The 23,082-nt window shown below is 40.6% G+C and overlaps 2 protein-coding genes and 2 long non-coding RNA genes across 4 annotated transcripts in view; 2 read left to right on the top strand and 2 right to left on the bottom strand.

Annotated features, from left to right (window-relative positions):
- LOC138945457 (uncharacterized) overlaps positions 1-23,082 on the top strand; it is a 350,740-nt gene that overhangs the window by 34,461 nt on the left and 293,197 nt on the right. The window lies entirely within an intron of this gene.
- Positions 11,424-12,899, bottom strand: LOC138945454 (uncharacterized). The gene is made up of 2 exons (XM_070316884.1): positions 12,776-12,899; positions 11,424-12,189 (listed from the first exon to the last, which is right to left on the bottom strand). Exon 2 carries the CDS (start codon positions 12,185-12,187, stop codon positions 11,627-11,629), a length of 561 nt encoding a protein of 186 aa, XP_070172985.1. The 5' UTR covers positions 12,188-12,189; positions 12,776-12,899; the 3' UTR covers positions 11,424-11,626.
- On the top strand, positions 12,943-17,283 carry LOC138945453 (micronuclear linker histone polyprotein-like). The gene is made up of 3 exons (XM_070316883.1): positions 12,943-13,081; positions 13,665-14,635; positions 16,113-17,283. Exons 1-3 carry the CDS (start codon positions 13,026-13,028, stop codon positions 17,036-17,038), a joined length of 1,953 nt encoding a protein of 650 aa, XP_070172984.1. The 5' UTR covers positions 12,943-13,025; the 3' UTR covers positions 17,039-17,283.
- LOC138945455 (uncharacterized) lies at positions 17,761-21,251 on the bottom strand. Its single transcript, XR_011449003.1, has 2 exons — positions 20,579-21,251; positions 17,761-19,465 (listed from the first exon to the last, which is right to left on the bottom strand). It is a non-coding gene; the product is annotated as an uncharacterized lncRNA (long non-coding RNA).

Genomic DNA, 23,082 nt, shown 5'->3' with positions numbered 1-23,082 from the left:
TCGATCCAAACAAGACTTTGGGACTAGCTTGTGACGCGTCCAACGTTGGAATTGGAGCAGTCCTATTTCATCGCTATCCAGATGGAAGCGAGCGCCCAATCGACAACGTGTCCAAGACTCTCACGGCTGCAGAAAGGAACTACAGCCAAATCCACAAGGAAGCCCTGGCCATCTTCTTTGGCTTGCGGAAGTTCTACCAGTTTCTCTACGGACGTCAGTTCATACTGGTGACAGATCATAAGCCACTGACATCACTGTTCGGACCAAAGAAAGGGACTCCACTGCTCGCAGCTAACAGATTAGCTCGGTGGGCCCTGTGGCTGAACCAGTTTAACTACACCATCGAGTACCGGAAAACAGCGGATCATGGCAATGCAGATGCCCTTAGTCGCTTGCCATACGGAGATGACATCGATTTCGACAGGGAGGAAAGTGGTGAAGACATGGACATGGTGTGTGCCATCAAGGTTCTCAGTCTTCAAGTCCAGCCTGTGGATGCCAATATCCTCCGTCAAGAGTCAGGAAAAGATCCAGTGATATCTACTGTGATGCGCTACGTCCGTGAAGGCTGGCCACCAAAGAACGCTGAGATCAATGAAGATGTCAACAAGTTCCGGAAGTTGTCGGACTCTCAGTATCTGCCACGGATGCCTCGTCCATGGATTGAGAGTGGTGATTCCACAGAGCCTGCAGTCCAAGATCCTTGATCTGCTGCATCTCGGACACTTCGGCATGGAACGCATGAAACAGTTGGCAAGAACTGCTGTTTACTGGCCCGGTATCGATGCTGCTATTGAGATGGCTACTCGACGATGTGACTCGTGCGGTGAACATCAGAACAAGCCATCCAAGCCTCCAGTTCACCCATGGATGCTACCAGAAAAGCCGTGGAGCCGCTTACACCTGGACCATGCAATCAACTTCATGGGTAGAGACTGGCTGGTGATCACGGATGCTTACTCCAAGTATCCATGCATTCATCCTACGTCATCCACGTCCTCTAGAGCCACTCTAGACCTGCTGGAAGAAGATTTTGCTCATTTTGGATTGCCTCACACACTTGTCACTGACAACGCGCCGACCTTCACTTCTGAAGAATTTCAGAGCTGGTGCAAGGAACGGGGGATCACGCACCTGACAGGGGCACCATATCATCCTGCTACCAATGGAGCCGCCGAACGTTTGGTGCAGACATTCAAACAAGCACTGAGAAAATCTTCTTTGCCACCGAAGCGTGCTCTTCAAGAGTTCTTGATGCAGTACCGGAGAACGCCGACATCCTGTGGTTTCTCTCCGAGTGAACTCTTGAATTCCAGGCAGTTACGGACAAGGATCGACACTCTGCTGCCCTCGCCAGCCCACATCGCTCAGGGCAAGCAATCCAAGGAGGCATCCAAGTCTCAGATGACTCCAGACTCGAAAGCTGTCGTCAAGGTAACCAGACAGTACAAGGCCGGAGATCCTGTGTATGCTCTGTACCATGGACCTCGCCGAGACAAACAACCCCGATGGGTACCAGCAGTCGTCAAGAAGTCTCTGGGTACTCGCTGCTTCAACGTCATGGTCATTCCTCATGGTCCAGTATGGAGACGACACTGGGAACAGCTACAGCCACGCTACACCACTGAGGAAGACAATGAACCTGGTGAGGAAGTGGACACTGTTTCTGAAATTGTAACAGATCACCCCATGGAAACTGTGCCACAAACTCGGAGACAGTCCAAACCTAAAGGTACCCCATCCGTTCCAGAGTATGGACCAGACAATCCAAGACGGTCAAAGAGAACACGCAAACCCACAGAGAGACTTTGCTGTTGATGCTTGAGGAGTAGCATCAGTTTAGGTGGGGACGTGTTGTGGAGCTCGCTAGATACCACTGGAATCGAATGGAAGGATAAAGAACATTATGGAACTTACTTTGATTTAGTGCGCAGTCACTCATGACGTAAGCGTATACGGCAGACGGAACTGTGTAGATCTAACCAGATTAGTGTCGATGTTTCCCGAATATTCTCGTATGTCCATTAACTATATAAGTAGGGCTGCGCACACGTATTGTTGTTCTTTACCAGTCTTGCACTTGTTCTTTCTTACACTGTGCTGAGAGATATTGTCACCGTTGTTCCATCTATATACATATAAATAAAAGAGAGTGTCTGTCTGTGTGTGTGTGTGTGTGTGTGTCTGTCTGTGGTCGCCATACCTCTGAGATGGCAAGAGGCAGGAACAAGATAGTGTGCACGTACACTCCCTAGGTGCCGCAGATGTGCACCTGGGTTTTAGTTTCTTGATTCATTGTTTCCTTTCTCAGATTATGGACCTCCCATTTATTGAATACAGCCTATATGGTGCAAGACCAGTTCAGTGCCTACTGTTCACCTGTAGCAAGCACATCATGCCAGTGATATTAGAGACTCGCTATTGCTCCTATGAGGGGAAGAAATGAAGAATGAAAAATTAACTGGACAGTTCCAGAAATTTCTAGAAGGTAAGGGAGATAACTTTTTTTTGTATCCAAACAAAGGAGGTAAAGCTAATGATAATGGGATAGCGAGCGTCTTAAATTGCTACAGGGCTCCGCTTACTCCCGGGCGAAGCCGGGCTTAACTGCTAGTCTGTTAATAAATCTACAGAACCTACACAACTCGTTGTGTCTCCTTTACGACTGAGAGTGGCGAAAGGAAGAACACGACAGTATTGTTTTGAATTCAGGAGAAATTGAGGAGTACGTACGATGCAATCATTTTAAAATCTGTTGGTGAAAATTCGATTTTGATGAGAACTTTATTAAGCAAACTTATTAACTAATATTTACGCGAAGATTGCTTGACCAAAATGTCAGTCAATTTGATAAAAAAAAAAAAAAAAAAAAGTCGCGTAAGGCGAAAATACAACATTTAGTCAAGTAGCTGTCGAACTCACAGAATGAAACTGAACGCAAAGCAGTTTTTCAACAAGACCGTATACTCGTAGCATCGTCAGTCCACCGCTCATGGCAAAGGCAGTGAAATTAACAAGAAGAGCAGGGTAGTAGTTGCGCTGAGAAGGATAGCACGCTTTTCTGTACCTCTCTTCGTTTTAACTTTCTGAGCGTGTTTTTAATCCAAACATATCATATCTATATGTTTTTGGAATCAGGAACCGACAAGGAATAAGATGAAAGTGTTTTTGAATTGATTTCTAAAATTTAATTTTGATAATAATTTTTATATTTTTAATATTCAGAGCTTGTTTTTAATCCAAATATTACATATTTATATGTTTTTGGAATCAGAAAATGATGTACTGGTGTGTAAAACCCTGACAGTATCTGTGATGGTTTACGGGAGGCTTACTGACTGTGCCGTTAATTGTAAGCCCATTTTTAGAGTAAAAATTACATATCTATAAAATATTTCTGGATATAGGAAATGATTAAGAATGAGACAGAGTGCCTTCATTTTTATTTCATTAATTTCATTAATATTTCAATTTTAATTAGAATGTTTAGAATCTAAATGAACAAATTACTTAATTAATTGGCGTTTTTGTTGTTGTTGTTTCTTTTCGTGCCCAGAGACTTGAACGAATCCGGCTTCACGACTGCAAGACTCAGAAGCACAGTCTGCAAACGGAGAGGGGCAGTGAGAGATCAGTTCACTGTTGCGCCGTTTACTACACATCGCCGACATCTGCACATGTCCAAGACAGGAAGTTAATTACTCAGGGAAAGTTACTCTGCCCAACTCTCAAAAATCATGTAGTGCTCTTTCTTTGATTATTCTACGACATTTTAATTACTTGTTGAGAAAAGCGCAGTTGGCATTTATTTGTTTTGTTGGGGGAGGGGGTGTCTCTCTTTTATATCCTCTGTGTGTGCCTAATGTACAAGAGAGAAGATAGTCACGGTTAGCCCGTGCGGCACAGAGTTGAGAAAGTAGGTCATCTTTATTTGCCAACTTTAATTGGTGCAGTCAAATTGGAATTTTCCTCTATTCCTTTTCATTATTAAACCAGTTAGGGTTTTTAGATTTGTGGTTTGCGCAGCCGTTTGGAGTAAATGTCTTCAAGAGCCTTGTAAAACAAAGACTGTGAGACCAATATTTGCAATGCTGGAAAAGTGAATCTGCCAACAATAGCGTTTGTTATAATTACTGTTTGTATAAGAATGAGTTTAGTTTAGACAAATATTTGATGTGTTTGACTGAGAGAAAAATTATTAAATTTTAGGTAAAGTAATCGACTGGGTGGCCGAGTGGTAACGCACTTGCGCTCGGAAGCGAGAGGTTGCGAGTTCGACCCTGGGTCAGGGCGTTAGCAATTTTCTCCCCCCTTTCCTAACCTAGGTGGTGGGTTCAAGTGCTAGTCTTTCGGATGAGACGAAAAACCGAGGTCCCTTCGTGTACACTACATTTGGTGTGCACGTTAAAGATCCCACGATTGACAAAAGGGTCTTTCCTGGCAAAATTGTATAGGCATAGATAAAAATGTCCATCAAATACCCGTGTGACTTGGAATAAAGGCCGTGAAAGGTGAATGCTCGCCCTATTAGGCTTGAGATTTGCTGGTCGATGTGGATGCGTGATATATTGTGTAAAAAATTCCATCTCACACGGCATTAATATTGTGAAGCGCATTGAGCATAAATATGATTATGCGCTATATAGCAAATGTCCATTATTATTTATTATCCAAGCGGAGCGCGGGCCGAGCCCGCGCGTAGCGAGGTAGTTTTTTTTTTCATCTCCCAGCACTGAAAATTTGTTTGCCAAGTGGTGTCTGTCTGGACATTGTTCTAGAATTCATCTTTTAGCACAATATTAGCGACACTGTTTGGACAATTCTATTAAAATTAGGCGTACAAACTGATTTTGTTTCGGGAAATCCTCTCAGAGGATCAGAATTTTCATATAATATCATCGGAAGCTGTTACAACGGGAAAATGTGAAACTTTTGTCACTTTTTAACATGGAATTTCATCTTTGAGCGTTTCAAGCGGACTTTAATAAAATAGTTATTTGCGAATTAAGCAGCGGAAGACACTCACCGGTTCAACATGTGTATGGTCATTAAACCTCAAAACATTTCAGTAAGTGGTTTAGACAAACACCTCGGACATGTGAGGGTGACTGGTTTGTAGCTGAAGAGTTTTTTTCTAAAGTGTGTTCTAAATACAAATGACGTACTGGTAATGATGTAATGAGTTGTTCTAATCTTGTTCTTGGAACTCTTGCTGTTCCAAGCTTGTTCTTAGCAAGTCTTGGTGACGAGAACAAAGACTATCAATGAAATCTTTAGAAATAACCTCTGACAACGACGACGATGACGACGACGACGACGATAACAACAACAACAACAAATGACATCGACGACGACGACGACAACAACAACAACAACAACAACAACAACAACAACAACAAAAACAACAACACGAGAACAACAACAATCACGACAACGAACATGACAACAACAACACCAACAACTACGACGACAACTACAACGACTGGGTTATGATGACATCACCAATGATTTAAAGGCCGTTAAAAAATCGTTAAATCCTATTTCTTCACTGATTCTTATGAAATTTTAAAGGTAGGTTTGTTGTCCCCAACTTATTTTCACTCCATACTTTTCCAGAAGAAAAACATAATTTTGGCAGTTAAAAACCGTTAAATTTCAATTCTTCACCGATATTTATGAAATTTTGTGGGTAGGTTCGTTGTCCCCAACTGATTTTCACTCTATACTTTTCCAGAAGAAAGACATAATTTTGGCAGTTAAAAAACGTTAAATTTCAATTCTTCACCTATCTTTATGAAATTTAGTGGGTGGGTCCGTTGTCCCAAACTGAATTTTAAGACATACTTTTCCAGACAAAAAACCTTATTTTTGGCAGTTAAAAACCGTTAAATCTCAATTCTTCATCGATATTTATGAAATTTTGTGGGTAGGTTCGTTGTCCCCAACTGATTTTCACTCCATACTTTTCCAGAAGAAAAACATAATTTTGGCAGTTAAAAACCGTTAAATTCCATTTCCTTACCGATCTTTGTGAAATTTAGTGGGTGGGTCCGTTGTCCCAAACTGAATTTCAAGACAAACTATTCCAGTCAAAAAAACTTATTTTTGGCAGTTAAAAACCGTTAAGTCTCAATTCTACACCGATATTTATGACATTTTGTGGGTAGGTTTGTTGTCAGATTTGACATGATGGCAGAATTGAAAGTGTGAGATATCCTGATGTTTCACAATTTATGCTGCATAATTCAGCCCCATAGGCGCTTGAATTTTAGGTGGAGTTGGGGTTTTTTTCAGCCCAAACCAGTAACCCCCACATGGTTTTCATGTCCCTTTCTGAGAGACTTCAAGAAGTTTCAATTTGACGTCATGATTAGCCTGCCGCATTAGCAAGTATGAAAACACGTCATCGATGACACATTTTAAGACAGAGAGAGAGAGAGAGAGAGAGAGAGAGAGAGAGAGAGAGAGAGAGAGAGAGAGAGAATCATGTACACACAGATGGACGACTTCGCTTGGGGTATGTACTGCCCGGCAGTACACATCTACTTAATTATTATTATTATTATTATTATTATTATTATTATTATTATTATTATTATTATTATTTAAGTTATTGAGACATCCCAGTGCACTAAGGGATTTATAGAGCAAATCGAGAAAATTCATTATTGAACGAAGCGCATAGCGCTGAGTTCAATAATTATTTTCGAGATTTGCTCTATAAATCCCTTAGTGCACTGGGATTGTTTCAATAACGATATTGTCAGTACCGCCATAGAAAAAAGAAGATTCCAAGCGCACATTTTGCAACGCGCATTTGAATAGGCATAACTGTGTGGTCAGGTCGTGTACAGTAAAGATCTACTTTTGTGTGGGGTGTCTCAAGTGTGTCGTGCTTTCGTCACACGCATTTTAATTTCTGTTGGTAAATTCCAGTGTAGCGTTAATCTGAACAGTGATGATCTTTCAGAGAGACCTCATTTGAACTCGGAGAAAGGGCTGTGCTCTTCATTATTTGCGATTCGAAACCTCCAGTCGAGCTTCGACGGATTGACTGTGCGGAGTGACTCCCCTTGAATTGACTCGAAGCCGCGGGACTCGACGGTTCGCACATTTTCAAAACAAATGTGGCATATTTCTCGTGTTGTATCTTCACTCATCGGGGAGTCTGATACTAAATATGAACGGTAAGAATGCTCTGAACCCTACACGTATTATATCCCCATCGTTTTTTCGTTCACATTTGCCCAACATGTTAATTTGCTGAGCGGGGTTTATGTCGTCTGCTAGGGCAATCAAACCACTGCATGCAGTCTGCACTGACTGAGTCTGCACGCACGAGGCACGCTGGTAATAAGTCTTATAATGGTAAGAACGTTCTGAACCCTACACGTTTTCGATTACGATTGTTCTTGCCTTGAAATAATAATTCGGAAACCATTCATTTACTGAACTGATGCAGTCGTATTTCAGTGTAGTCAGTGCGGCTACGTATGACAGAGTCGATCGAGTCAGTCTTCCAAACTGGTCTAGCTGGTACGTTATCGGAATAACACTTGTGTTTTCTGCTAGCGGGTGGGAATATTATATTAACTCATCATTTGGTAATGTGGATGATAAGCTACATGCCACTAACACGATGAGAAGAATCTATGCAAGTCGGCGAGAATTAGATGAAACACAGCGGCTTGTATTTTTAGATCAGTGGCAGCCGCACTGTGGCACAGGCACATGCAATCTGTCAGAAAAAAACCCACTTCTGCTTTAATTGAGAAGCAGGGAATTTATGGTCATTTGGTATTGTGGAAAATATAAGCTACATGTCAGTAATTAATTCTGAGGATGAGAGCACAGTCTTGCTTAGGTAAAGGGCGTAAGAATACGCTCTGTGGAAAAGTTAGCGCACTCCAAGAGTGCGCTAACAGTTTTAGCGCATCGCCATTAGCCAATCAACTGGTTCACATCAGTCATGTGACACCAGTACTTACTGACAATTATTATTATTATTATTAAGTTACCTATTCACCAGGAACGTGTTTGAACATCCCGAGGGATGAAAGCGTGTGTAAGCTGTGTGGAAGTGGTGAGATAGGAGATGAATTCCACTTTTTGTTTAATTGTCAATATGAGAGTGTCGTGAAAGAACGAAAGAAGTATATTGGAAATTATTTTCAACATCATGCAAATGTTATAAAATATAATGCTTTAATGAATGTAAAATCAAAAAATAAGTTGGTTAAGTTGGCTAAGTTTGTTAGTGTTATTATGAGTTATTTTCGCTACATGATTTATGTTTCGTTGTGTTTTGTTGTGGTTCTTATTCTGTTGGTTCTGCCTGTTTGGTTTTTTGTTTTTTCTCTTAATTTTGTGAGGTCAGTTGATGAAGATGTGGTTTCTTTTTGATAGTGTGTTATGTTTTTCTTTTGGTGTTTAATTAAATACACTGTTTGCTGTGCCTGCGTGCACTCTCATTGTGCGTGTGACTTAATTGTGTATTTTTGTTTGCTTAAATGCCCTATGGGCCTAAAGCCGAAATAAAACCTTGAAACCTTGAAACCTAGTAACAGATTGGTACCTTGACCAGTTAATCGTTTTTACGTCTGTTGGTTGGGTAAACGCTGTAACTCTCAAGAGAGCCGAGTGACCACAGAGGGGCCTTTGTCATACGTACCCCCCCCCCCCCCCCCCCCCTCCTCAGCAAAGCTCATCAATATGGCGGCTAGTTGGCTGGACTTTGTTTTGAGGTTTTAGGATATCGTTTGTCCTGTCTGTTCTGAGAGTACTGTATATTTACACACCTACTTTTGAAGAATTCAGGATAGAATGCAGCTTCTAGTTTAAGGAATGATATTTGTTGATATTATGTTTGAGAAAGGAGAACAGTTAAAGGCCGAGGTCCGGCGGAGCCTATTTTCAGTGACCGACAGGTCTCAAGTTACCTAGTCTGGTGGATGCAGTGGCCAAGGCCTTCCGCTTGATTAAACAAGCCAACAGCAGAATACAATAAACGTAATTTTGGATCGTTTTATATAAAACAAAATTTAATAACAATTTTCAGATTTTTAATGACCAAAGTCATAAATTAATTTTTAAGCCTCCAAGCTGAAATGCAATACCAAAGTCCGGCCTTCGTCGAAGATTGCTTGGCCAAACTTTCAATCAATTTTATTGAAAAATGAGGGTGTGACAGTGCCGCCTCAACTTTTACAAAATGCCGGATATGACGTCATCAAAGACATTTATCGAAAAAATGAAAAAAACGTCTGGGGATATCATACCCAGGAACTCTCATGAAAAATGTCATAAAGATCGGTCCAGTAGTTTACTCTGAATCGCTCTACACACACACACACACACACCACGACCCTCATCTCGATTCCCCCTCTATGTTAAAACATTTAGTCAAAACTTGACTAAATGTAAAAAAAGGCTGGACATTTGTAAGTACATGTACATGTAATTCGACAGCGTCAAGCTGATGGTGCGAAGCGCATAGCTTTACTAGGGGGGGGGGGGGTCCCCCAGAATCGTTAAACTCCACCGCATTGTTGCGACGGCTAGCAAGCTTGTTGGGCAACCCCAACGACAGCTGACCAGTCTCTACGAAGCTGCCATTAAGCGGAAAGCTCTCAAAATTGTCCGTGATCCGATCCATCCTCTCAACCCCTGTTTCGAAATTCTCCCTTCAGGTAAACGTTATAAGGTCCCTTTGGCACGCAAAAACCAGTTTAAAAAGTCATTCCTGCCTTCTGCAGTCACCATTTTAAATTCTTCTCGCATCACGTAGAGGCTGGTCGGCTGGGAAAAAACAAACAATGTGTACATGTGAAGGTGTGTGGGAAATATTTGTAATGTGATTACTCGGCTGTGAAACCCAACTCCTGTGATATGAGAGGGTAAATTTACATAGTGCAATATCATATTTGATTGTATCCCTTTTATGTTTTATGTTTTATGTGTGTCGTCCTATACAATTGTTGTTATAATCGTTTACAGGCAGACAGGGTGTGCCGAAGAAAAATTTCCATTTTTATGTAATATTTTAATGGACAATAAAGTGCTGTTATTGTTATTGTTATTGTTGTTTTTCTCCAAAGCACCCAAATGGTGCAATTTGGTGTCATCTGAGCTCCAAGTTTGCCATTAAATTCAGATTTTTTGTCTCCCCCGTTTATTTTTGTGGCAGAAAAAAAAATTGGCGGAAATTTGCCTTTTGGCGGACAGTTCCCATGCCTGTTCAATTGATTAAGGCTACAAGTTTTCAGATAACATGTGGAAGTTGTGTGCTTGGTAGTGGTCCAGAGATCAGATTGGAAAACAGCAACATTTGATGGAAAAAGGTTTGAGTTTCAAGATTTGCATTTTAACCTTCGCAGGTCGTCGTGGGTCCGTGTGGACCCAGAAGGGTGTTTAATTGCAAATATCTCTTTAACCAGTTGGAATTTTGTAATGAGCTTTTAAGAATGCCTCAGACACCTAAAAAGCTCTTATGTCCTAAAAGATCATTAAATTTCAGCGAGAAGTAATTAAAAAAAACAAAGGTCAAATTTAGACTACACACGGAAGACATCGTGGGGCCATGCGGACCCATGTTTCTCAAACTGAAGGAACTTACATAAAAACTAGGGAGAGAAGTCGCAAACCTTCAGGTATTGGCTCTAAACATCATTTTCTACTATCTGTTTAATTTTGGAGTTAATAAGCAAGTCGCGTGGAGCAAAATTAATACATAACAATGTGGGTCCACACGGGCCCAGGACGTCTACAGAAGGGTATTCATGTTTTTCCTTTTTTGAGCTTTAGTCCGCACGGTAATAATTAAATTAATAATTTAATTTAATTACTTCTCGCGAAATTTTAACCACGGCGTCTGCGGAAGGGGATGCACGCTTTTGCTTCTTTGGAAAGCATGGGTCTACGGAAAGATATGCATATTTTTCCTTCTTTGAGAAGCATGGGTCCGCACGTCCCCGCGATGTCTTCCGTGTGTAGTCGACAACCCAGTCGGGCGAAGGTTAAATTTATTATACAAGTTTTCTTGACCATCAATGAAGAGAAGACATAATGATTCACACATGACAATACAAATGGTACTGTTTACTGCTTCACAATGGATGACATTTGTTGCACTTTTCACACCAAATAAGTACCAGGAGTTACAGAAGAACCTACAAACAAGAGGGGTCTAGCTCAGCAGCTGCTGTTTATGAATTATACATGTGCCTGCAAAGAACTGTATTTAAGTGTGTGTGTGTGTGTGTGTGTGTGTGTGTGTGTGTGTGTGTGTGTGTGCACGCTTTGCTAGTGTACATCACCGTGATGCTCTGAGTCTGATGAGAAGGACTGATTAACAAGTGTTCAGTATTATTGTTACTAATGTTAGAAGCATTCACTCAGACATAAATCAAACATGCACACTCCCATTTTTGTGAAAGTGTACTTTATTGGAAAATTCTTTTAATAATACTAACCAACAACATTGATTTTTACCATTTGATGTTTTCATCCAAGACAGGACAACAAACTCTCACAGACCTCATAACATAAAACAAATGTGAAATTAATCATATTAGGCGTTCATATTTTTTTTCACAGCTTTACATCACCACATCACACACAATTCTTGTCAAACTGTCACCCCAATCTTCTCTTTCAACCAGTCGTGACGAGCATACTGATTGTCACCAAGCATGTAGTAACGCTTATCTCCATCATACTTCCAGTAGATGGCTCTCTCAATGTTCCCTTTGGAATAATCCTCCTTCCACGTCTTACGCTTGCTCATAACTTGCATCTGCTTGTGACGCGGCTTGACCTTGCAGTCCACGTACAGACGACCTTTTCGACGCACAAAGTAGCAGCCCGAGCATCGCTTCTTGAGCGCCACACGAACATGGTAGCACCTGCTCGGTGTGAGAGTCAATGGGCCGAACCTGTTGCCTGCGACAAAAATCCCTGGCTTAACAGCAGAATTCAACGATGATGTCAGAATCCCGGAGGGGGGTGATGATGTTTGAGCTGAAGTGCTGACGACCTGAGAACCAAAGGTGGAAAAGCTGTGCGATGGTTTCTGGACGTTTGTGACGCATCGCTGGTATGTGGGCGCAACAGGTCTGGAGACTGCGCTGATGGCATGACCCACACTGGCAGCAACCCTCCCCACAGCAGCCCGCAGTACAGACGCCATGGCTGTCAAGTACAAAGATAAATAAATTTATAAATTGTATGGTTGAATAATTATAAGGAAAACCAAATTATTATACAGAATGAATAATTGAATTGTACTATAAAGCCACCAATACTGAAACAAGGTATGGCGTTTGAAAGAACTGCATTTACACTGAAAAATAAATTACTGCAGTACCAGAAAAATTCACACACACACAGAGGGGCATAAATAATAAATAGTACTTGCACATATACATCGAATGCACACACGAATGATTGTACAAGTATGCTTGTTATTATCTGATTAAAAGAAACACAACATTGTCTCCCAACCAAAATAAAATCAACCTATTTTAAATGAACAGAAAATGGGTGAGATTATTGTAAAAAGATGCTAGTGTATAGGTTGCCTGGAAGTAGAAGAAATAGTAGGGCCAGAAGCAAACGCAGTGTGATCTTGTACTAATCGTACAATAATTGTACACTGGACTGATTAATTAAGTGCAAAAATGCAGCCGATGATCAAGAAGTATTTCAAGCGAAGTCTTTGAAGGACAACAAAATTAGTCTTGAAATCTTCGCTGACTTCATCGCGTTATTTGCTTACCGGCTTAGATGAGATCGTGCTGCAAAAATCCCTCGATTTAGAGGACACGGTGATTTCTACAGGAAGAGAAGCAAATGGTGTAGTTCTCAAACCGTATTTTGGAAGGGAGATTATTCCAATGACCGGATGTGGATCGTATTCGAAGATGGCGGCATACCGACAAATTGAGTACCCTTGCTTCTGTAGTTACCCAAAGTGTTTTGGGCCTACTGTGTTTGCACTGATACACTAGTTGCAACCGCATCTGCAGATGTCTCACGCGACTATATCACCATTCCTGCTTCAGCTGTTTGAGGTTGAGTCAAGGTAACTGAGGACGTAGCTTGAAAATGCAGTCAATGACTGAATGAGTCACGCACTCTTCTTCATCTTTGAATGTTGTCAATAGCTCGTTAGCTGGAGCATTTTTACTGTTTTGTTTTGTTTTGTATTTTGACATATCACAGCAGGAATGACATTTGCCAGTTTATTATCAATGACTCTACATGCAAGGACCATGAACACAAGGCTAAAGGTGTGCCACTGCCAGTTGCGGAAACTTAAACTTAAAGTGAAAAAGAGTTACTTTGGTATAACGTCTGCACATTGTGCAATAGAATACCACTAGTATTGATTATTACTACCACTATAACAACCTTTTTCGTGTGCCTTAAAGTATGAAATATGATAAACTGGAGAAAATGATTGGACACCAAGATTTTTCCCCAAATAGACGAGGAAATGTTTTGGATTGACTTTTGCCAGGCAAGGAATTGTTCAACACAATTTTACTGTTTTTGTCTGTCAGTGTGTCATGTACATCTGTTTTTATTTTTTTTATTTTTTATTTTACACACCTCTTAAAATCCAAAACACCTAAGTCTTACACCTAGTTTCCTGTCTGTTGCAGGGTTGTAGACAAGTTGTTGACTCAGACAAAGGATGGAAGACCGTTACAGAAACCATCGTGGCTTGGGCCCAGAGAACATCTACCATCTGCTTCAAGCTCTTCCACTACCACTAGAACCACCCATTCTGTTGAGAACAGCTCTGGTAGCAGTACAGAGATCCTTGATCCTATGAACCAATTATTCAAGATCAGTGGTAAAAACACTCATGTGAATAGTTCAGTTCTGTCTCTGTCCAGTCTCAGTAGCAGTGACAGTGATTTTGACGGCTCAACACCATTCTTGACAAAAGAAAGTTTCTCTGTGCAAGATCCCGTGTCGTCTGCCATCGATAATTTGCATTCTGCCGTCTTGCTCAGAGCAGAAAGGCCTAAGCTGGTGAAGCCCAGATGGATACCGACTCAAGTGTTACAGAATCAGTCATCTCCACCTACACCACTTTTGCCTGAGGCTGAAGTTTGTGGAGTCAGCACACATAAAGCAAGTAACATTGCACTGCGCTCAGAAGTTCAGCGGAAAGAAGAAGATACAAATACAAGTGCAGTAAGCGTGCCCTCAGCCAACCGCTACAACCTCAGAAAGTCTCATTCTGCAACGTCTCTAGGCATCAAAACTCGCAGGCGTAAGCACAGAAAATCTACAAATAGCGTCTCAGAAAGTGAACAACAGGACTCTATTGACGAAGCGGCTACACCAGCTCGCAGGCGTAAGCACAGAAAATCTACAAATAGCGTCTCAGAAAGTGAACAACTGGACTCTATTGACGAAGCGGCTACACCAGCTTCATCATCATCTGTCAAAAGTGGGAGCGACTTCCTGAAAGAAGTTCTTATAGGAAGGAGTTCCCTGAGAAAGAGACCTCATGAAAATGATGGAAAGAAGGAGGACAAGGTTAGCACCAGCAGCCCCAAGGACCGGGATGAGAGAAGCAGTACTGGTGCAACATCCAAGAGACAGAGGCTGTCGCAGAATGGTAAGAAGTTTGCTTCAAATTCTTGTTTAAGGCCAAAAAAAAAAAGGTCTGTTTACGGTAACATAGGCCAAACAAATAGGGTCGGTAGGTAGGGATTTTTTTTAAATTTTTTTAATTTTTTTTTTTTTTAACCCAAATGTAGACCAATAAAACTAACTTTAAAAATCGCGCAAAGAGACCGGATTCACTATACATAGAGACAAGACACTCAACACATTTACAAATCGTCAGCGGACTTTCGTTTTCACACGTTTTTGTTGTTCATTTTCTCACCCTGTCCTTTACCACCAAGTTTGGAAAAAAAAAGTTTAGGGTCGGCGCCGAAATTTAGGGTCGGTCGGGTGACCAGAAACAGACAATTTTTTTTTTGGCCTTAAAGGCATACTAACGCACTCCCGTGTTTACAAAGTGTAGTTTGCCCACAATCGATGTCAAACGCACCATAAGACCATATAATGACGATACGTCACCATGCGCGGACCATAATACATGCATTACAGCTTGTTCTAGCCTCTGAAAAAGTGAGGATGTCAACAAAGCCGCGGTGTTCTCTCCCTTGCATCAACGTTACATGTGTTGCCAAATCTATAAATAGGACGATCCAGATCAAAATGAAAATTCAAATATCTCAACATTTAAGGGGTCCTAGACCACAATATTTTGCAGGGAACTTAATTTAGTCTGTCTCCAGCTGTTGGTAAAGCAATTAGCGTGTATAGTCATCGAGTACATATGGCTTTAACATTGTTATTGACCTTGGGGATAGGAAGAAGGTCCATCTCTCATTTTCTCCAGAAATTCAATGATTCATGAATACACACACAGAGTTCATGTGTGTGCTTCTTCTTTGTTCACGGTCTGACACTTCTACTATGTTTACATGTATGACCGTTTTAACCCCGTCATTTATAGGCGGCCATACGCTGCTTTCGGGGCAAGCATGCTTGGTATTTTCAGGTTTCTATACATGTACAACCCACCGAACTCTGACATGGATTAAAGCATCTTTTCTGTGTGCGCTTGGTCTTGTGCTTGCGTGTACACATGAAGGGGGGTAAGGCACTAACAAGTCTGCACATAAGTTGACCTGGGAGATCGGAAAAATCTCCATCCTTAACCCACCAGGCGTGGACAGGATTCGAACCCACGACCTTCCACTAAGGACAGGAGGCCTGCGTCTTATCCGCTGGGCCGTTGCGCTTGTTCATGTGTGTGATTAGGGGGGAGGGGAGTTGTGTATGCATACATATTTTTGTATGAATGTGTGTGTGTTCTCTCTACCTCTATGACAGTTTTAATAGTTTTATTCAACCTGTATTAGTCTATGAGTATGAGTAGCATTTGCGTAACCTGCATATGGATCGTCTTTCCTTGGAGACATGTGATGATTCTTTTGTTGAATGCTGTTCTTTTTAATTTTACATTTTCAACTGTTCAGCATTTTCAGTTTCACATTGCATAAATTATTTGTGTGCAGGTGTTCAGACTGAAGTGAAGGATGCCACCACAAGGCAGCGTGGAACTGAAAGCAGAAAGGGGAAGAGACTGCAGAGTAAAAAGAGGAAACATTCTACAGCAGATTTTGATGCCAGGCTGATCATGAGACGTAGGAAAAGACGTGTTGTGCATAGAACTACCAACATGATGTGCGTCAGTTGTAAGCATGGTATTCTGAGTACACAGTGTCAGGTGTGTGTCTCCGCAACAACTGTAAACACAAATTCGCCGACAGGTCCAAAGAAAACAGCGTTGAAGACTGCACCCAATGCCTTGAAGATTAAAAACAGGTCAAATCTTGGCATGAAGAAAGCAAGTGTGACAAACAAATCTGGAAGGCAAGTCACATCAGTCGTGACCCAGAACTCCAGTACAAGGACAGTAAAAAAGAATGTTCAGGCGTTGTGTACTTCAACACAATCTCAAAAATGTAGTCTGATTCAACAGCAGAAAAATGTGAACGCACAGAAACTGTTGAAAAAGGCCCATAAACAACAGGCTTCAAAGAAGAAACAGTCACAAAAGGCAGTTTCCGATGCTGGACGGAAGAAGCTAATTCCGAAACAATCAGCAGAAAAAAGGCCTCGAAAACAACAATCTAAAACAAAATTAGGTCCAAGAAATAACGTAGAAGATAGTATTATTCAGCGCCACAAGCAGTTATCATCAGAGAGTCCCACTCTAAACGATGAACAGAGGTTTTCGTCGGCGAAAGACATGTTTTCTCAGCTTTGTCAGCTGGAGGAACGCTCCAAGGAATACGACATGAGTGCTCTTGAAGCCATGATGCCACTGACACAGCCGGCCGGTGAAACCGTGTTCAGGAAACCTGCTGCTCTCTTTCCATGGTCTTCAAACAGCTCACACGTGGGAGGCATCTGGAAGAGTATATTTTCTAAGAGATGATGTATTTTCAAAGTAGAAAAGGAGTAATAATGACTGGCTTTGGAACGTGCGAGAGAAAGTGAGTGCCAAACGTAGATGCTGAGCGGGAGACTGATGGAAATAGTGATTTTTGTCTGATCCTTTGGTTAAATTGTGTTTGTTTTTATTTGTGTGTGAAGGTGTTGAGAGAGGAGGGGTGGAGGTGGGGGAAGGGGGCAGGTGTGATGGCTGTGCTTTGCACTTTGTTTTTCTGAAAATGTAAATATTCTTAAGGGGGGACAGGGTAGGCAAGCACTTTTTTTTTTTATTTTGGAAACAGCTTGCTGCTTGTTTGATTTTTGCAAGCAGAATAACCTAATTAAGGGAAACCATTTTAAATTTTGAGTGAAAAGCAATTTTTGGGGGTTTTATTCACCAAAATGTGAGAAAAACGTTATAAAATGTGCTTTTTTAAAAATGTTGCAGTTTGTGAACCAGTGCATGTTTTGATCCAATTTTTCTTCTTTGCAGCAATATGTGTGTGTTTAATAATTCTGTGTATCGAAAAGCATTTCTAAGCAATATATTATTTTAATTTAGCATTTTCAGTTACCGGTTCAGTTTTGATAAGAAAAATACATGAAATCCTAACTGTCAGACTCATAAAAACCCAACCAATGCACTGAACTCTTATTCCATACACAGAACTGATGCTGTACAACTCATAAACAACATATACAAAAACTGAACAAATCCATCAAGCCTTTCAAAAGTTGCAACATTTTAATTGTAGCGTTTTGTCTGAAAATTACATTCAGAGAAAACAGCATTTTAAAGATTTGAACCAGTACATAAAAAAAACAGTAGCACAGTGCACCCTGAATTCATATGTTTTTATCAGAATGACCACTTTACTATGTAGGGAAAAGGATTTGACAATCAAATTATCAGGATTTTTTTTATATACATCATATGAAAACAGCCATCTTTGTTTGTACCGATATGAAAACATGAATCAGAACCAAACTGTCAGACTCATAAAAACCCAACCAATGCACTTAACTCTTATTCCATACACAAAACTGACGCTTTACAAATCATAAACAACATAAACAAAAATGAAACAAATCCATCAAGCCATTCAAAAGTTGCAACATTTTAATTACAGATGTTTGTCTGAAAATTACATTCAGAGAAAACAGCATTTGAAAGATTCCAACCAGTACCTCAAACTAGTAGCACAGTGCAGCCTGAATTGATATGTTTTTATAAGAATAACCACTTTACTATGATGGGGAAATGATTTGACGATCAAATTATCCAGACTTTTTTTAAAAAATCATTTGAAAACTCATCTATGTTAGTGCAGATATGAATCAAAACGAAACTGTCGGACTCATAAAAACACAAGGAATCCACTGTATTCTTATTCCATGCACAGAAATGGTGCTTCACAAATCATAAACAACATATACAAAATTGGAACAAATCCATCTTGCCATTCAAAAGTTACAACATTTTAATTACCACATTTTGTCTCAAATTACATGTAGAGAAAACAGCATGTAAAAGAGTCTCACTAGTACCCCGGTAAACTAGTACCACAGTAGAGCTTGAATTAATGGGGTGGTTTTTTTTTTAACCAGAATAACACTTTAACTATGAAGGGAAAATGATTTGATAATCAAATTATCAGATTTTTTTGATTTAAAAAAAAATTATATGAAAACATTAAAAAAGTCAATTATCTGTGTTTGTGCTGATATGAAAATATTGATCAGAACCGAACTGTCAGACTCATAAAAACCCAACGGATGCACTGATTTCTTATTCCATTGCATAGACATGATGCTTCACAAATCATCAACAACATTACATAAATTTTATATATACACAAATGGAACAAAGCTATCAAGCCATTCAAAAGTTGCAACATTTTAATTACAGTATTTCTGTGCTCAATCCTAACACTGCAGCAAATTTCTGTAAAGCTGAATGTCCCTTTCCATGTACCAACTTGGTCATACGCGGATTATTTAAAATGCAACTTTACCACCCGAAGCGTTGCAAACACCGGGAGAAGAGTAAACAACTGCAGACTTGAATGGACACTCATATGCACTCCAGATGCAGGGCCTGTGCATCACCTTCTTTCATAATCAGACTGCTATCAGACAAGCATTCAGTACAGGATATAAACGTTTCAGCAATAGATTGAGCTGATCAATATGTTGACAAAAGCCCAACACATGTCAGCGGAGTGACGTTGCACAGTACCAGTATCCATATCTGCTTGTGATGGGTCAGAAGATGGCAAAGTATCTGTATCTTCTTATGGTTGGTCAGAAGATGGCAAAGCTGATGTTTCTGCTGTGGAAGAGGGTAGTTCCGGTTTAGCAAACTTTTCCATCAGGTCAATCTTTCTCCTCGCTGCCACCACAGGAGGACTGGCTCTCCCCTTGCTCCAACCTAATAAATACACAAACACTGATTTAATATTTGATACAACTGTCCATGGTTTTTGTTTGTAATAAGCTGCAAATTTTAAGACTCAATATAAACGTCAACAAGTGCTTATGTACTTTATTTTGCAAATGACCATGTTACATGGGGTGTACCTCAACTTTTTGGCTAGGCTGGTAAATCAGAAATCCCAATCAGCCCCCAACCACTCACAAAAGACATTCATTAATTGGCCCCTATCACAAAATGTACATGTCAAGTTTACTATGGGATTTGAGTAACCACACAATCACATACACACAGGAACTAATACTGAAACTAGCTGAATTATTTTCTTTCTTTCTTTCTTTCTTTTCATATTTTTCTTTTAAAATTAATTTATTTCATCACACTTGCTATGTATTTGCTTGTTTCTTGTCTGTTGTCTGTTTTGTGTGTGTGTGTGTGTGTGTGTGTGTTCTGTGTGTGTGTATACATTTTCAGATTTCCTAAACCTAGCACTGTTTGCAGGTGATCTTTATGCTTTTGATTCATGAGTTGCATCCCCAGTCCTTTAGTTTAACTCTTTTTTTTTCTTTGGTGAAGTAAATTGGATCTATTTTTTTTTATTCCTTAGTTAATGGAAAAGATTTGACAACAATATTGCTGTCAATGATAGGTTGGTCAGCCATGCTGGTGTAAACCAATCCTTTAGAATTAGAGAACGCTCTCTAGTAGGGTACTTATTTTCCTACGGTCAATGACCAGAAACAGAAACTGTGTCAGTCGTACATCGCTCAGATGCTGCTTCTCAGTTTGACCCCAGACAAAGAATACTGATGACATGTTACACCATAGTAAGCTCTCAAGGACTGGCCAGCGAAGAACAATAAAATAGGGGTTGTGAAGACGATATCACAGAGATGATCGAGGGTGGGGGTGGGGGTGGGGGGGGGGGCTTTGCGGCGGCGGCATGGTCAGTAAATTGGATCAAGAAACCCGCAAAATACTTCGGACACAAACTGTTTATCATTTACCTGCAAACCCTAACACATTCTTACAACAACAACAACATAACGATGTGCAATAAATCACGTTGTCAAACAAACAAGATCGAAAAGAGAAAGAAGCAAAACCCACCTCGTCGAGTCAAGAATCTTAGAATGTCGTCTGCTTAAATACGATCATGTTGGTTCATTTCGGAGTGTTGTTACTTCCTTCTACTGTTCGCTGCTGCTGGTTCATCTTTCTCTGATATTTCTTGCCACTATGCCGAACATTTCCAATGTTAGGGTTGTTCTCCGCAGCTCAAAACTTTGAAAAATGCTGCTGAATCGGTGAAAACGTCATGGATTTGTTGACACCGGGGGACTGATAAGTTGTCTACTGCGCTTGCGCCAAATGCCTTTGACCTACATATATTTGCATATATTAATTCCGGGGTTTCGGTTGGAACGGATTCTCTCTCTTTGTGCCTATGTCAACGGAAATTCCCCAACGGTGATGACGTCATCTTGAAGAACGGAAATTTCCACACAGTTTGAACAGCGAAGGGTCATGTCATGTGCGCACATTTACCAGCACGGAGTATCCAAAGTTGACCATTTTTTCGATTTTTTTGATAAAACACAGACAAAAACAACAAAACATCGGTTTGAAAATGGTTTTATTTACATGAATACATGTCTAAAATGACAAAAGCAGATTATTGAATGCATTCCAGGATGTTCAAAGGTGTGAAAAATGCAACAACCCCAAAAAGGTGTATGAGACCAAAAATAACTCATTTTGCCTACCCGGTCTGCCCTTAAATGCTGTGACTGTGAGTGTCGCTGTCATCTGAACTTATTGTAAGAGGGGACACCCGAGGGGGCCCAGTAGCTCATTTGGTAGAGCACTGGACAGTTGTGATTGGTGGGCTTCAACCGTGCTGTGATAGAAACGAGTCAACTTTATGCACAGATTCAGAGATGACATCCATATCCCACCCCCGTGTCACCACTGTGGCACATAAAAGACCTCCATCATTCTGCCATAAGTGCAGGTGGCTGGATGGCGCTACTCTACCACTGCCAGCTTTCCACTGGGAGGAAGTTCCCAGTGATGGGACAATAAAATAATTAAAATGAGATGGAGGAGGAGAGGTGTAAAGAACTTTGTGATACATCTGTACAGAACTACTAGCCATTGAAGTTACAGGAAGGTTGCTGTAGTCTGACACATTAATCAGTTGGAATCAGTATTTGGGTTATGACTTTGTACATGTACGTGTATTACACTTAGCTTAGATTTGTTGAAAGTACATGTACAAGTATATGGTTCATGTACCTGACAATGTTTCTACTGCAAATGCGTTTGTTTGTGTTTGTCATGACAGATCCAAAGTTTCCTCTTTCTTTGTCCATGCATGGATTGTTGTATCTGTGTGTATCATGTGCATTTCATACCTGTACCTGTCATAATTCAAAGAAAATTGTTTTGCAAACTGAGTAAGTTTAAGACTACAAGCAAGACAAGAAATTACATCTGATTCAGTTGAAACCAGAAAAATTCAGTGTTCATGGATTTTTTTCAATTGTTTTTTTCTTCTATTCATTATCCACTTATTAAGGTTTCAGAAAGCTTTTGTCGTAAGCTTCCATGCATTGTGACACACATAGTGGTAGATACACTTGCTCATACATGTACTGCTTACTTTTAACTACAAACACACAGTAACACTTAACCTTCGCCGGTGGTCGTGGGTCTGTGTGGACCCAGAAGGGTGTTTAATTGCAAATCATCGGCGTAGAACAAATACCTCGTAAGTCGGAAAATGGTGATTTGGGGGTTCACCCATACTTATATCCCTTGCCCAGTTGTGCAGGTTCTGTGAAAAGCTCGAAACTGTGTCTCAGTTACAAAGTACGGAAAAGTCGAAATGACAAAACCTCGTATCTTACAACCCGCGGATCGATAGTGTAACACTCCTCGTATCTCGTTATACAAGGTTTTGGTTTTATCAACGTTGAATTCTTTGAAGGTCTAAACCTCGTATGTTAAAGATACGAGCTTTAGGCCTTCACTTTTGGCGGTAGGAAGTGACGATGACGCAAGTTACGCGGTTTTCTTTGTTTCAAGATTTTTGCGGGACAGCAAACCAGCATGAGGTTTTGGTGAGAACTTGGTAAGTGTGGTCCATAACCTTACGTTTTTAGCCCCAAGAGATGTTTTTCTACTTGATTTCTATCCGATTATAGCTCTTTCTCTCTCTCTCTCTCTCACACACACACACAAACACACACACACACACAAACACACACACACACATACACACACACACACAGACATAACACTTGACGCAAAGCAGAGGTGGGGACAGAAGGTTTGGGGGAAGCCATGGAATGGGAGGGACTGCTGTGGTTCTAGATACTAGCTGATGGCACTAGCATTTCTGACTATAGTCAAGCTAACTTCATAGGATCTGGCACACATTGTTTGCTTTATTTTATAGGCAAATGGATCCAGAAGTGTAGTCTGTAATGGGACACTTGAAGATGATGATTATGTGGTCCGTAATGGGACACTTGAAGATGATGATTATGTGGTCCGTAATGGGACACTTGAAGATGATGATTATGTGGTCCGTAATGGGACACTTGAAG

Source organism: Littorina saxatilis, linkage group LG13, assembly GCF_037325665.1.
Source record: "Littorina saxatilis isolate snail1 linkage group LG13, US_GU_Lsax_2.0, whole genome shotgun sequence".
Taxonomy (NCBI): domain Eukaryota; kingdom Metazoa; phylum Mollusca; class Gastropoda; order Littorinimorpha; family Littorinidae; genus Littorina; species Littorina saxatilis.
Note: the sequence above shows the minus strand (reverse complement) of the source record. Positions and strands in the feature narration are given on the sequence as shown.

What these genes read in the sequence shown, in the direction of transcription:
- LOC138945454 (XM_070316884.1), bottom strand. Translation starts at nt 12,187, where the DNA reads ATGGCGTCTGTACTGCGGGCTGCTGTGGGGAGGGTTGCTGCCAGTGTG.
- LOC138945453 (XM_070316883.1), top strand. Translation starts at nt 13,026, where the DNA reads ATGTCTCACGCGACTATATCACCATTCCTGCTTCAGCTGTTTGAGGTT. An exon ending in CTGTTTGAGGTTGAGTCAAG is followed by an intron (nt 13,082 to 13,664) that starts GTAACTGAGGAC and finishes TGTCTGTTGCAG; the next exon opens with GGTTGTAGACAAGTTGTTGA. An exon ending in ACAGAGGCTGTCGCAGAATG is followed by an intron (nt 14,636 to 16,112) that starts GTAAGAAGTTTG and finishes ATTTGTGTGCAG; the next exon opens with GTGTTCAGACTGAAGTGAAG.